Below are 15,920 nucleotides of genomic sequence, written 5' to 3'. Positions count from 1 at the left end.
TTAAGGAATAAGCCCCTGAACTGCTAACAAAAAAAAAACCCAAACAATTTGAAAGAACAACTAAATCAAAGTTAAAATATTTTCCTGTATAGTGAAAAAAAATCTACTGAAATACTCATGTTCTTATGTCCTCCGACAAGAAGCAAAGACAGAAGATCACATAGCTGAGGTTGGAAGGGACTTCTGGAGGTATTCTAGTCCAATCCTCCCTGACCAAAGCAGCTCCAGCTAGAGCAGGTTATACATGCATGAAAATTTCCTACCCACAGTAACTGACCTTTGACCATAACGCTTTAAATACATTCGCCTTTGGACTACTTTTATACCACACATTTGTAAGAGCTCTTTACAAACACTCTGGAGTTCAAACTTGTTCCACAATGTCTTGATGCCTGCTAGAAAGCAGTATACATCAGATCTGCCTTTCTTGATCCCGTGATACCATGTTCCTCCTGGTTTGTGAAATGTCTTGGGGCACAAACTTCTTACCGTTCAGGGCAAGACGCAATAGTTTAGGCTAAGCTATTCAAAACTTTATCCAGTCTGGTCTTGCAAACCACAAGGACAGCAGCTGCACAACCTTACTTGACAACCTGATCCATGCTACCATCATGGTGTAAAAGTTTTTCCTTCCATCCGGTTTGAACCTCTTGTTTCTACTTATGCCTGCTATCGCTTGTTCTCTTATCAAGCATCACTGAATAGCTAAAATCCATTTGAACTGAGTTGTTATAAAATGTCCTCCTACCAATTACAGCTATTGTCTTCTGACAAATGTTACCTATCACATTGCATCCATGAAACATACTGCTTCCTTGGTGGTGCAGGCTAGCCTTTAAAATTAATCTTTTTTTCTTTGGCAGCCCATATGCATGTACAAGCATACATATATATATACAGACATATACATATATATCTGTACTGCCAAAGCAAAAAAGATAACTTTAAAAAAAAACAAAACAAAAAAAACCCAAACCAAAACAAACAAACAAACAAAAAAAAACAACAAAAAAACAAACAAGCAAATTAAGATCTGTAAGACACAGACTTAAGACTTCTTCAAGAGCTTTTCTGAGGAAATGGGAAATTATGAACCAATTAAAAATCCTACCCTGTAACTATGATATTTTCTGTACAAACCAGGTTGTCCTATATGTACTTTGTGTGACACAAGGTAGTGATGATGTGCAATGCCAATGTTTATTACAAGCTTAGTAGAGACATCCTGAAAAAAAAAATCCAACCCCTAAAAAAACCCCATGACAACCTTACCTGTGATACTTTCATATGATTATTTTGTTTCCTGCTTTAGCCAATGGGCCAGATCAAGTCCTAACCTACTGTTAGTCAAGGATGCTTACAACCCAGATCAAACCTCCTGTCAAAGCATTTTGCTTACACTCAGTTATTTCCAGTGCGACTGACAAACAAGTATCATAAAGTGATCTACACTCCAGCTCCTCAGTAAAAATAGTCAACTTCTTCCCAGGCTACCTGAAAAGTTCCTGAGAAAAATTCTAGCTAAGGAATCTAGAAGAATTTTATGCCACTGAAAAAGATCCCTTTCTTAGAATTATTCTGACATAACTTTGCTTTTCCAAACGACTTACTTGTAGAAGTGTATATATTTTTAAAATCAGATTAAAAGGAGCCTTGTTTTTACATTAAAATGATATTGAAGAACACATATTGGTTCATAATTTCTGTTGCTCTTGTGATTTTACATTATTGAAGAAATTTATGTGGTTTCAAGAGTTTGCACAGATTTTTGTTCTGATAATAGAATTCAACTTGCATATCATTAAAAAATGCTTTAAAATATTTCTGTAATTTTGCAGCACTTACTACATGAGTGACCTTCAAGGTATCACCATCAAATCTGCACAAGCTTGCACTATCTTCAAGAAATGCATCGCATTCTTCTAATTCTTGAGCATTACAAGGTGGGTTTTCCTTTTCAGGGTCTGGATTCTGAAATAAAAAGACAATCAACTACACCGATCAACATCAAGCTATTATGTACTTATTTAAAATGAACAGAACCATAACTGTTGTGGAGGATAGCATGAGTGTTAGGTAAAACAAAATCCCTTTCAGTTTAAGTAAAGATACATAAAGCCACTAAAACATGGACAATAACTTACCTTCTGCAAGTAACAAAAGTATACAATCCTGAAAACCTATGCAGGTTTAGTAAATTTACATTAGTGTAAGCTTCTTTTAGATTGTTATTGGAATTGTTATTAAAAAATGCTATTAAAAAATGGATTACTTCATTTTGCAAATAGCTCTAAATACATGTCTCTTTTCAGCTTTGCCAATAATTATTTAAAATTAATAATGTTGTTATGCATATTTTTAATGCATTCAAACCTAGAAAAAATGTACATGTATTTTTTCACATCCCACAAGGCAAAGAAAGCAAAAACTGTCACTTTTACTACTAATTTGAGAGCAAAATATGACACTGCTCTATACAGAAACAGCTTCTGCTAATGACATCTTCCTTGGATAATTTTCAAAACCACCAAGCTATGATACCTTTGGGATATATTTAAAGACCTAATTTAATGATCACTGTAAAGGACCTCTATTCAACAGAAGGCAAGAACAGACACTTCCTCTTTAAGTACGAATTAATGTTGCTTCTTGCACAAAAAAACCACCATCTTGATAACTAATATAAGCTGAAATCTGAGGCCAAACAGAATGTGTATGGAAAGATTAGACAGGGCACTGACTTGATTCATCTGACAGGCATGAGTTCTTGAGCTCTTGTGCTCATTCCTTCATCCACTTCAGCTGATGTAACAACTTTCATATGGTTCAGTCCACAAAGTAAAGGAAATCAGCCCAATAATTTTTTTTTAATTGCTAAGACAATTTAAGTTTAAAGAAAATAAAAATGAAGATAGAACAAATAAAACATCCCTAAATGACAGAAACCAGGAAAATTAGATGTTATCATACTGTAGGCTTAATATACCACACAAGACTGAAAACAGGGTATCTGCCTCTTTATAGGATAGACTTTGAAGTTCCACTCTCCTCTATCAAGCATTCCTGATGGCCTCTGGTTTACTGTTTCATCAGGTGGCTTTTAAGAAACCTCCCAGGTAAACATCATTTCCATAAGCAACTGAGAGAACCAAAAATAATCTGTGCCTTTATTATACATATGTAGTTAGAGTTGCAGTATAACAAAATATGCAACATTTATTTAAATGAACAATTACCTAATGAAAGATTTTTTTTTTTTTACATGATCCTTATTGCACACAAGCTGGAAAAATAAAATCAAATCATGTTAAACTCAGTATGAGTTACAAAAGAAAAGAAATTTGAAGTTCCCAATAACTCTATGGTCAAAAGGTATACTACAGTATCTTGCCCGCAGATAGTGAGGGTGAAAGGAAAGAAATCAATTTAGAGCACTAAACAGAATTTATTTTAATAACATTTTTCAGCCTTATAAAAAAAGTAATAATCCAAAACTAATATATCAAGACCCATAGGGAATCACACTTCACAAGTTTTATATGAGATGCCATTTTCTAATTAAACCAAAAGGGGAAGTATTAAACAAATAGCAGTTAAAAATTACATTTTGTTTTGTTTTGAGTAGACTCCATGTGTAATAATAATGCCATAAAGTTCATGAGACATGCTTATGCTTTCCTAAATTTTCCTTTTTAAAATGTCATTTACACTCACAGTATATAAGTCAAGTACAGCATTCCTAGGAAGACGGTATAAAAGTGTTGCTAACCTACTGATAAAAAAGATTTAAAATTACTTAAATCAACTGCTTTCAAACAACTCCACATCATAGGTTGTGGGAGCAGAATTTATGTTCAGTGTTAAATCAGACTTCTGTTTTAGTGCACAGATGCTATCAGGTAAGCTAAATTCAGTCCTCCATGAAGATGATATTACTGCTGAAAGTATATTCACAACTCTAGTGCTATCAGTTTAACAGCTTAAGTTAAAAATTAATGTAGAGTTAGAATTCTGAATAATAAATGAACAGATGAGCTATATCAATGAAGTGCAAATTAGGATATCAGGCAAAGACAACATGCAAACGTACAAGAATTTTAAATGTTTTATTTTCAATTCCTTACCATTATTTCAGAGGTAAGATGCATCAGGCTTTCATTTATTTCAGAGCATTGAGAAGGGTCCATAATGAATTCCCCTCGTGTGTCACCAATTATTAGCTCTGGCCAACGGGGTCCCTCATTTTTCTTAATTAGAGAAACTTCCAAACTAAAATGCAAACAGAAGACAGAGTAGTACATGAAAACACTGCATCAATTTCTCACACTAGTCAAAAAGCTGTAAATGTAGACTTCAGCACTTCTTCTCTTCAAACAGAATAATGAAAATCACATAACAGAAAACATTAGCATTCAATTTATAAAATAAACTATGCTAATGAAAAATATTTTGAAGAAAAACAGACCAAGGACACAATTTCTAAAAGAGAACGTATTCATGTAAAAGTACCCAGAGTTTTCAATGTAAATGCAGTTTCCCCTGAAGCAGTCTTATTAAAATTTTTTAAATACTACAGGAGATCACCTGTAAAGAAATATATTAAGAGTGACAGAATTTTACTACAGATGTTTATTTGAAACCTAAGAAGTACTCAGTAGGGCTTCTTAAGTGTTCACTACATTTATATAACAACTAGAACAAAAATATTTGTATTTTATAGACATCAGAAATACTACAACAGTTAATTATCTACATTGTGTACCTAAAATACTATCTCAGAAAAGGTACGATTTCTGTAACCTGTAAAACAAAACAAAACAAAACAAACAAAATTAAGAGAACCCAGTGTAAACATTAGGAATAACTAAATAAATAGGAAACTAGAGACTTAGCACCAACACAGTAATTCCATTTAATTACTGCGTTAGACCAACATATGCATATAACGATGAAATGAGTTAGTTTTATTATATTCACTTTGTAGATACACTTATGGGGTCTACAATGACAGTCTTTTACCTGAAAGAACAGGAAAACCTAAGTTACTAACTACTGCATCATAGCAGTAACTATTCGGTGAACTCTGAATCTGTTTCTGAAGCAATTACATTGATAACAGAAATAGCATACTTTTATAAAAGACACTTGAAGCAAGTTTTAGTCTTTTAATCGACAGATTTAAAGTGGTATTGCAGTAGCAACATTATGAACAGAGTGCAACATTACACAGAAATGTGCAATTACTAGTTCCCATTAAAATACAAGTCTGATGTTCATGCAATATAGCTCACTTAATTGAGTAATAAAAAAAATGAGTTACTCAGCTATTTTTCACTATGATATCTAATAATCAATGACTGAAAAGTCACATTTTAGTATGTAGTAATAGTATAATCTATACACAAACATTAGTCCCTCTATTTAATTCTTCTGGAGAATAACTACCTTTTACAATGAACCTTTTGGGAAAAAGCCAAGATTTTTGATGAGGGAAACTGAAGGAAAATCATAAAATATCTCATATTGGAAGGAACCCATAAGGATCACCAAGTTCAACTCCCTGCTCCTCAAGGACTACCTAAAACTAAACCATATGACTATCAAGAGAAATGTAAGAAAATTTTAACTGGGAATGTCTTGCAGAAAATGTCACACTAGTTTTCTTATTATAACCAAATCTCACAAGGTATATACACCTGTACACTTCACATAGAAGTTTAAACAAGGCATTAATGAAAAATACTGACATCAAGCTTGTCCAAACACACAGAAGTCAGTATTACCTCTACCATACCTTTTTTCACTTTGTATTTTAAACTATTATAATGGCAAGAATAACTTCTGCCATAGTACTACATACAAAGCAATATGCAAAACTATCATAAGTACAGTATCTCAAACATTTAACAGTCTATTCCCCAATTTCCACATGTGGGGAATGGTAGTGAAAATATATGTATTTGCAAGTTGCAATTTGAAACTGTAATAACTTTTTTTCCCTTTTTTCTACTTGAAACTCAGACTTCATGGTGTCAGAAAGCTATGGTTAATATAAAGTCTATTTTCCATGGAGTCCTCTCAAAATCTGACCTTAGATGGCTATACTTTCCATAACATTATGGCTGGGAACATTAGTGTGCCACTGAAGTAAGTCTGTATTCTCCCCACTTACTGCATGCTCGTTCAGGTTTATGGGATTAAAGTTGGTGCATCTCAAAGGCTCTCACAGGCAACTAAATTGGAAACTGCAGAAAGCTGTGGACCAAAAATACCTAATGGACACCCAAGGACAGATCCGAATTACACAAAAAGTCACTTTTTTTTTTTTTTTTTCATATCAGTAAGCTTCACATATGCAGAAATAAATTCCTGAACTGGGACTCTGAGACAGAAAACTGACATGCATACACTCTCATAAAACAGGTATTAAATATTGAAAAGTGAGGGGTATCAATAAAACCACCCGCCCTATTCAAAGGCTCTACCTGCTAAAAAATAAATTGCAATTTTCCTATTGCATGATTACCTTTATTATAATATATTGCATCCAGAATAACTAAACTGTAAAACCAGTAATAAATCTACAGCAAAAAGGGAAAAAAAACCTAAAGGAGCACTGATTATAAAGCAAAGGTAAGACAGACTGAAAGATTCTTTTACAAAGTTTTACCACTGAAACTTGACTTTTGAATTGCTGGAGTCAAAAACAAGATTTCCAAGAAATATGCATGGTCAAAGGAGCAATTTTTCTTCGGAAGAAATCACTAACTACAGCACAATCGTATTTTATTGCCAGATGCACAGCAAGAACCACCTCTACACTACTAGATTATTGTAATTTTCTTCTAACACCTGTACATTTTTTCTCAGAATTTGGTGACTGTTAATCAAAGAAAGCTCAAAAAGTAAAGAAGTCTGTAACTAAGAACTCAAAGTTTTCATTAATAAGTTTAATTTATGGAAATGCAAAAGGGACTGTAATGAAAGTAGCAAATACTGTTATCTGATATTTATCTCAATATTTTTCAGAACCCATAGTGCTTCAAAGTAAAACTATACTGGATATTAATGATTGGTATTAGAAAAGAAGAGTCCAAGAAGAGAACAGAAGACATTTCAAAATGCCTTGGAAATGAACACAACTAATCTATTTCCCTCACCCCTCTCCCATGTTCAAGAGGCATACTGTTGTCATTAATACATCAGGAACTCTAAGGCAGAGTTATTCTTAACCAAAGAAATTCCTGATCCTTAAATCTAGTAAATAGATTTAAGTACTTTTGTTGCACTCATGTACTGGCTTTGGCTGGGACAGAGTTAATTTTCTTCATAATAGCTTGTGTAATGATATGCTTTGGATTTGGTTTTGATTTGGGTAAGACAAATATGCTTAGTGATATAGGCAAGTTTATATTTTGATAAATTTATGTCCTTTATCACAGAGTACCAAACTTTCCCAGTGAGAAAAATTAATTTTTATCTTATTTAAATGAAATACCTCTATTTCCACAGAAACAACTCCTTTCTTCTTATATTTTTTCACATGATGACACCATATACGGAAATTACTCTTTAAGCAACCACTTAACCAAACCTGCTTGTTTCAAGAAATAGTGGCTCATTACTTTATCCTAGGAGAGAGCAAAAGCAGTAAATGTCCAAATATGCATTATATACTGACAGACCTTGTTGATTTTCTTATACTTGTTGGAAAATCCAAGAGAAATTCCATCATGAACCATATCTGAACAATGAAACTTGAAACATAGTTTTACTTACTGACTTAGTTCCTTGCACTCCCTGTCCCTGATCAGCCCGTGTATCCTTTTCCCGCACGCTCTCTTAAGTTTAAATAATTTATTTGGCTCAGGACTTAGCCTATGGTTCTGCATCTACAGAATGATCAACACAAGGTGCTTCCCGTCTGCAACCAGTGTTACATGTCACAGAGCTTGTGACAGACTTAGAGGTGGGAACTCATTGAACAAGCCCCTAAAATGGAAGATCCCTGGTAGAGCTGGGCATGGGGATGTGCCCATGGTGCTCAGGGAATAATGCAAAGAAGCTGACTTTATCTCAACAGAAAGGGTGGTGTTTGTCTTATATAAACAGCTATCAACAGTTGAGTGGGTCAACTGGTGGTGTAAATGTTTTTCTCCTTAAGGCCATTAAAAGAGTGTGAATATCTCCCTGAGTGAGTTAGACCAGCATGGGGGGAGTGAATATGTGGCTTGGCCTAGGCAGAGTATGAAAACTAGACAACTAAATACAGAATTTGGAAGAGAGCAATGGGCTGGAGCTGGCTTTGACCCACATATTCCTTCCTGGAAAGCAGGGATGCCCAGCATTGTGATGGTGAGCATATTATAGAGACTGGTAATGGGAATCACATCGGTATGCTGACTAAACCGTGCGCTCCAATTGCTGTATTTTGCTAACTGTAACTTACATTTGTGTTGAGTTTTCAGTGTATTTTGTATCACTCCGTTAAATCAGAAATGCAGAAACCCTGTGTAATATCAACTGTCTTCAAATAAGTAAATTTGATCATTACACCCTCCATGTGTGGAGTATTTAAAAGAACCTGGTCAGAGATTATTGAACTCTGACAAAGCAACACATTACAGCTGCAGCTCACAGTCTTTTGGTTGAAGTGAACATATCAACACAAATACCTTACCTATCCAAGTATCTTCTATATTTTAAAAGGAGTACCAGAGGTAGCCACATAAAAAAAGATTAACTTCTCATCCTGTAGCCCAGTACTGCAAATATGGCCTCTAACAAGTTTAAGGAAAAAAAAAAAAAAAAAGAAACCTCACAAATTTAATACTGTAACAGGCACTGAAAACAAACTGATTTAAGTGTGGACATTCCTACTACTCTGAACTCTTTTTGTGATTATGCATTAATTATAATATCTGTGATAGTAACTAAGGCTACAATAACTACCAAATATATATATGGCACTGGTTAGAATACTTTACCTGTAGCAAAGAAACATTTGGTTGTCTAGATTCACAGATATTACAAAAAGAATACCTGAAGAACCTGGACAACTCTATCTTGCAATAGGACTATACATATCAACATCTGATAGCTGTGGACTTATACACAAATCCCTACTTGAACATTTAAGAGACTAATGAGACTTCTAAATAATGAAACACACTCCTAGGTTAAACAAACAATGTGCTGGGTAAAGAGTGTAAAGTGTATGAGCTTTTCGAAGTTCAGAAGCATGATCACAAAGCTCTTAAGAGCAGAAAATGTTTAGTTGGTTTCAGACTTTCAAACTTACCTCCCTCAAGCAGACACAGAGAAACCCAGCAGTGCAACTGACAGGAGAAGCTATAAAAATTCCAAGGTATTTTTACAGGTAATATGGGCTTAGGGTACAAAGAAGAACAAGATCATTAAAGTGTGGATCAACTACTTGTTTTCTGTAATGCACATACTGCATTTCATTCATTACGACTCAAATCTTACTCTGAACTATTTAGATAGTGCTTCAGTTCTAGCTGTTCTGATCAGGTAGCACAAGGGGAAGTACAACTGCAAAACGTGAGCAAAGACTTTCAATCCCTCTTGAAAGTGGAAGGTTTAACCGGAGTATGTTTAGCAGTATTTAAGCATTCAACATCACTCAGTTCGCGTCCTACAAGGTAGGACAAAATGGTGCATATAAGTGTTCGCTGCACCTGTTAACTGCAACTATGAAAGCAGCTTATAACACAAGCTTTTAGCTTCAAGTCTCAAACAGAAAACTCAGAAGGGTACATTTCCAAATATGCAGGGATTTCCCACTCCCTTTTATATGTGCAGAAATGCATGTGGAAGTAAATCTGAATACTTATGACACCCTCCAGATACGAAGCATTTTTATTGATGCAAATGCAAATGTTGTAGACAATTTGCACCCATAAAAAACCCTAAAACAATGGTTGAACACAACTTGTCAATAACATCATTTTAGGGCTCTACTAACGATATAAAGTCTAAATAGAGAGCAAAATTAGGTGTCCAAAATTAGGTTGCAGTTCTCTACCAGAGAAATAACATTCTAAAACAGGTTTTGAAATTAAAAAAAAAAAAAAAAAAGTAAATCTGAATATGGTTTAGGGACCTCTGAATTCTTTTTTAATTCCCCTCTCCATTCTTTTGTGTTTTATTTCAGAAAGACAGACACCCAAAATTCACTTCTCAAAACTATGAACATTTTTATATGAGGTCTACAGCATGTTAAGATCACAGAGATTAATTTTATATCATGTACATAATGTACAATGGATTTGGAAAATATAATAAGGAATTTATAAGTTAAACCTGAAGAACTTGTGTTACATTACTACAAAAAAATGCTTCTGTTTGTGGAAAGCTGAAGTAGAAGAGAAATTATTAACACAAACAACAGGATAAATCCAGGCTAATCAGTCCTAAAATTTAGTGGGGGAAAAAAAAAAAAAAAGAGTTTGCTCTGCTTACAAAGCTATGTTTAACATTTTGATACCTGGGGGGTTTTCTGGCTATTTGGAAAAATAAGTATTACTGAAATTACTTACTGAATTTATTAGCAAAGTTTCATACCTACATGATACACTATCTTTATGAAACTTATTTAGCAGTTCATCTATTCACTTTTCCACTGTGATCAATTAGAAGTGAATGGACAAGATTATTCTCAAAGAGAATAAAGAACCACAGGTAGTCATACAGACATGAATGACCAGTAGCTCACATCACCAAATATGGTTTTAGAAAGGCAGCTGACACCATTAGAAGAGGACATTAACTCAGGCTGCCAATAAACACAGGCAAAGCATGTGAAAACAGTGTGAGGAGGTTAACATTATGAGCATCAATGTGTCCTTAACGCTGCAAAGGACTGCTTCACAGCTCAGTAGTAGAAACACTTGATTTCCTCCTCTGATACAGGTTTAGCTGTCAGTACAGACAGCTATACATAATGCCTTTTCTCCGAAATAAAATGATTTATTATTTTGGAAAGGCTGTTCTATGTTGTTGTAGAAAAAGGCTGGACACATAGCTTATAAGCAAGTAACTGTGAGAGGATGGGATTACTTGCACGATTAGCTTAAGAAACAGTATTGTGAGACAGAATTGCAAAAGCCAGTGAACTATTTTCAGCAGAGGAGATAGATTCTTGTAGAGAGGGATGCAGAGTGTAATATTAAATGAGTGAACTCCCAGAGAGGCCAGAAGTCAGATATGGTATACACTTTGAAATCAATTCCTATTGATAGGAAAACTAAAAGCCATATACAACACCTTTTGTTGTCTCTAATTATCCATGTGCAGCTTTCATGGTCCACAGATGAATAGAGTTTTCCTTCCATCAAAGGAGGCTGGTCTTTCAGTGTAACACATATGTTATCAGGGGAAAAGCGTACTTTTATGTCATCCTTAGTGATGTCTTGAGGAATGTGAACTGTTATTGTCACATCATCTTCAGTCTGCTGCCAGTAATAGAGAGGGTCTACAATTGGAAACATGCAAAAAATAGAAACTAGATTACAAATGCTGTCCGTGATTCTACAGCATGCAAGGCTGGGAGATACGGAATGAAAGTTTGTGGAAGAGTGAAAATTAACTTCTACTCTGAACAATTTACATATAGTATGTAATATGTACAGAATAATATGTATTCTGATTATAAAATGAAGAAACATTTTTTTAGCAACCAAGTTAATTTGTGTCCCTCATCTGGGAAGCAATTTACATTCATATCTATATTCAAATATGCTGATAGAGTTATACAATGAGCATTAACTATAACTTTAAGTTTATTGTAGCATTACAAAATTAATAACCAAAATGTACTTAAATACACTGAAACATGAATGATCAATAAGTTGGTTGAAGAGACTTCAGGTGCAGAGGTATTGACAAGCTACTTCATGCTCTGAAGTATATGCCATTCAGAGATGTGAAAATTTTTTGACTGACTGTTCTCACAACACAGTACAAGATTTCCTTGATCTAAGGTTCATATCAGCAACTGTGATTCTGGAAGGACTCTTACACTGCTGCCCATTACCACGAGTTTCCTGTTTGCAACTGATCACTCATGGGTGCTACAAATATACTTCCCAGAAACCATCAGCATCCGAGATATGACAGCCTTCAAAATTCAAAACCTTGACACAGATTGTATCTGATATTAAAAGTCTGTTATCACTGTGTGTAACTTTAATACATCCCAGAAAATTAATATTTTTGTATTGTTTCCCAAACAAATTTCTGCACCATTGATAAAGATTGTGCTAGTATAATTCAGTTAGGATTGGTTCATTAACCAATGCCTCATATTCAGAAGCAAAAATAAAATCTGAAATAATACAGTAAAACTACATAAACATATATATCACAGAGATAAGTGATATTTAAGATTAAACAGTTTTATTAATTGGTTTTTACATACTTAGTTTTATCTTGATCTTAAAGCAAAAAAAGTACGGATACCTTCTGTTGAAATTCATTATTTTTTCTGAACTGCTTTCCCAGTGGAAATAAGGTAACCTTTTACAGGATTCTCATTCTTCAAAAAAGGAAAAGTTTGGTTTTGGGGTTTGGTTTGTCTTTGTTGTTTTTTTTGTTTGTTTGTTTGTTTGTTTGTTTTTCTGTTTGTTTGTTTGGTTTGGTTTGGTTTGTTTGTTTGTTTTTTAATTTAGAAAAGCAGGAGTAAATTACATATCAGAGAGCTTTCTGATGAACAACTATCTGGGGGAGTCAATAGGTGCCACACTGGCCCCTCTCATCCAGGAAGACTGGCTTCTTAATTTGAGTACTTCAGCCAGATGCCCAAATTTAGTTGTTACTTTAGCAATCCAACTACTAGCAAATACTTAGTATAGTTCTGTTTGCAAAATAGTCTTTTCCTTAGGATAACAAAATTCTTTAACTATCTCCTATTCAGAAAAGCTTCTCATGTAGGTTTATGGACAATACAACTTCCCAAGTTGAAAACAAACAACAAAAAACAGTGAATCTGTCTTTAAAAAAAATAAATCTGGAAGATAGATATTAAGACAAATATTTATTGCTAGATTTTCCAAATAGATGCTAAACTGGCAAGCTATTTTCGGAGCCAAAAGAGAGAGCAGCCTATCGTAATCTGCCAGACAAGTCTTACCTTTCTTTTCATTTGTTGCTTCTGTATTGTTATTTTCTTCTAATTTGTCATCTTCATCTTGAATAAATTTGAATGGTTTGTAGGAAACAATCATTAGGCCATCCCCACTTGGCTCTATTGCTGCATAATGGGGGACTGATTTTCCTTGTAAAACTCTCCTTTTAAAGACTTCATATCTACGATCACCTATAAAATTAAAAAAAAAAATGAAATCCTAGCAGTAATATTTTTCAAGACTACAAGTCATCATATGAGAATCTCATTACACTTAAAAATACTAAGTAATCCTACCAGTTAAATCACAGTACCATACTTTAAAAAGAAATTTCTCTTCTGTTTTCCAATGAGTTTGTAGACCCTAAAATTAATCTAATATTTCCCTTTTTTCTTATGATATCTTTGTTGATCACAGCTAGTTTAGCAATTCACAAAACAAACTCACAGCTTCTATACAAACAAATTTTCCAAATACTTTTTTAGCTTCTGTCAAAACTTGAGAAGCAATGAAACAGCTAGTGGTAACAGTTTATTCATAATGGAAAATGCCCATCTTCCTCAACTTTTGTAATACACTGCCCTTTAAAAGGGAGGTCCCAGATGTTAACTACTGGTGTCAAGGACCATGCGGTTCCCTATTGTGCTCCCCAACACGTGAGTGCTGATGACTCAAACTACCAGTAAGGTGGCAGGTTCTAGCACAACCTTTGCTCTTTTTCCATTAGAATCTTCCACAGTGTCCTCAGTAATTCATGAATTTCTGAACAATAACAGATGGTACAAATGGATTTTTAGAAAAAATATTAACTTGATGAAATTCTCACAGGTGATAAAATTATCCCCAGGAATTATTTAGTTTTTCACATTTATGCTTCATCTTTTCATGAAAAGAAATCACCGTATATGTAACTACATCTTTACTTGAAAGAAACTGGGAACTCATTAGCAGAGGCATTAGACTATATGAGATTACAATGGTAAAAATCATATATGCCACTCTTGCACTCCAAAACGCGTTCCTGTTTGACCTTAATGTTAAGCTTAGAGAAACATTGAAATCATAGAAGAATACAGACAGTAATGTACAAACCAGGCATAATTTAAGTCTAAGTCCTCTCAGTTGGTTATCTTGTTTGCTAAGCAAGAAGTGGAGTGAAGAGTAATAACCAGAATATAATGTAATTCTGGTACTTAGTGGTGTTAATTAAAGCCACCCTCTTTTTCCTAAAAAGTCTGGTCAGAGCTGGGGGGTGGGTGGTATCAATTGAAAAGATTCAACCATTCTAATTAGAGACAGACTAAGAGATCTATACAGTGAAAAGAATCCAATCAAGAGGGTAACCTGTTTTAAAAGACTAACAAATGACCTTGGCATAGATATATGGCCAAAAAGATCTATTATTTAACTGACCAAATTTAATGCGCACTGAAACATAAAATTTGTTTGTACATCTCTCTTACAGCATTTGCTCACTTGTTAAAAGGCTCTATAGCCTCACAACTTGTCATTGTGTGACCAAACCTATTTTCAGTCATCATCACTTTTGAATTTTTTAAGTAAGTCTTTATGATCTTTTCAGTAAGTTCGTATTACATGATTTTTCTCGTAAAGAAGGTCACAAGAAAGCAAAGCACGTAACATTTTCTAATAAAGCAGCAAAGTGGTTCTTCATTTCAAGCTTTTACAGTGAAGATTCCCAAAACATTAGTTAACTAAAGAAAACCACTAACTTTGAAAGGGCATACCTTTCTCACAACCCTCTGAAGTACCACACAAAATGTGAACAGACCTAACCACTGCTTCCATGCAGATTTATTTTCATGCTTCCATTTTTTGTTCTTTGGTAATACAATAGTGGTAGGAGTGATCACTGTCTAGCCAACCAGACATGGCAGAGACTCTCACAGTTGCTGGTGTCAGGAGATGTAACTATGTTTTAAGGCTTCGCTTTGATGAAGCACGGATTTCAGTAATTTGAGAAATGGCTTGTTGATTAACTACTTATTTTTAATACAATCTGATTCAATAAACTGCACCCACTGGTCAAGAAAAGTTAAGCATAGCAATTGCCTACTGATGAAAGAGGATGTAAAGTACTGTAATTCCTCAAAACAGCTTTTATCTTTTGAGATTGGTTCATACATCACTGATTTGTGAGATGTTCATTTAAAAGAAATCAAAACTTATTTCTCTCTTTGTAACTAAAGTTTGCTTTGAATCTTTTTACTTACATCTCTGATGACTGTAATTAGAAAAATTTTGTCTGTTCTTTGGAAATGCTGGAGAACTAGCAATATTTTTGGAAAGATTTTTAAATTCAATTTTATGCAAACAGTTTCATTCCATGAACCTTTGTCTGAAGTTATAAAAAACACACTATAGAAAATAATTTTTTTATGAAAACATGCAGTATTGCAAAATATAGTAAAAGTCTGTGTTAGTGCTCTCTTTAGGCAATGGTCTGCAGTTCCAGACCGGCAGTATTACTGATTTAATTGCTCTTATAAGATAGAATTAGTAATGTTCAGAGGTAGGTTTCTCTTGTTCTGCTGGCTACAAAAGCATAAGGCAATCTCACATGGCTTTCTTGCTCTCTTAGAAATACTTCCATCGCCCAAGGTTTCAACAGCAGATAATGTGAAAAAAGTCACCGAGGGCAAACACAGTTGGTGACAGGGCTGGAAGGAATGTCCTATGAGGAACACCTGAGGATTCAGGGTTTGTCTAGTTTGGAGAAAAGGAGGCTGAGTTCATTGCTCTCTATAGCTT

The 15,920-nt window shown here is 34.3% G+C and overlaps 1 protein-coding gene across 3 annotated transcripts in view; it reads right to left on the bottom strand.

Annotated features, from left to right (window-relative positions):
- The window catches only part of NUDCD1 (NudC domain containing 1), a 52,663-nt gene that overhangs the window by 15,731 nt on the left and 21,012 nt on the right, over nt 1-15,920 (bottom strand). For all 3 annotated transcript variants that reach the window (XM_032988354.2, XM_032988362.2, XM_042785913.1), the window contains exons 5-8: nt 13,154-13,339; nt 11,290-11,497; nt 4,125-4,269; nt 1,846-1,971 (exon numbers count right to left, since the gene is read on the bottom strand). In XM_032988354.2, the coding sequence (XP_032844245.2) occupies nt 1,846-1,971; nt 4,125-4,269; nt 11,290-11,497; nt 13,154-13,339 (665 nt within the window). The remainder of the gene's footprint in view (nt 1-1,845; nt 1,972-4,124; nt 4,270-11,289; nt 11,498-13,153; nt 13,340-15,920) is intronic.

Source organism: Tyto alba, unplaced genomic scaffold, assembly GCF_018691265.1.
Source record: "Tyto alba isolate M040663 unplaced genomic scaffold, T.alba_DEE_v4.0 Super-Scaffold_9, whole genome shotgun sequence".
NCBI classification, from domain to species: Eukaryota; Metazoa; Chordata; class Aves; order Strigiformes; family Tytonidae; genus Tyto; species Tyto alba.
The sequence above is the reverse complement of the archived record's forward strand: the minus strand, read 5'-3'. Positions and strand labels throughout refer to the sequence as shown.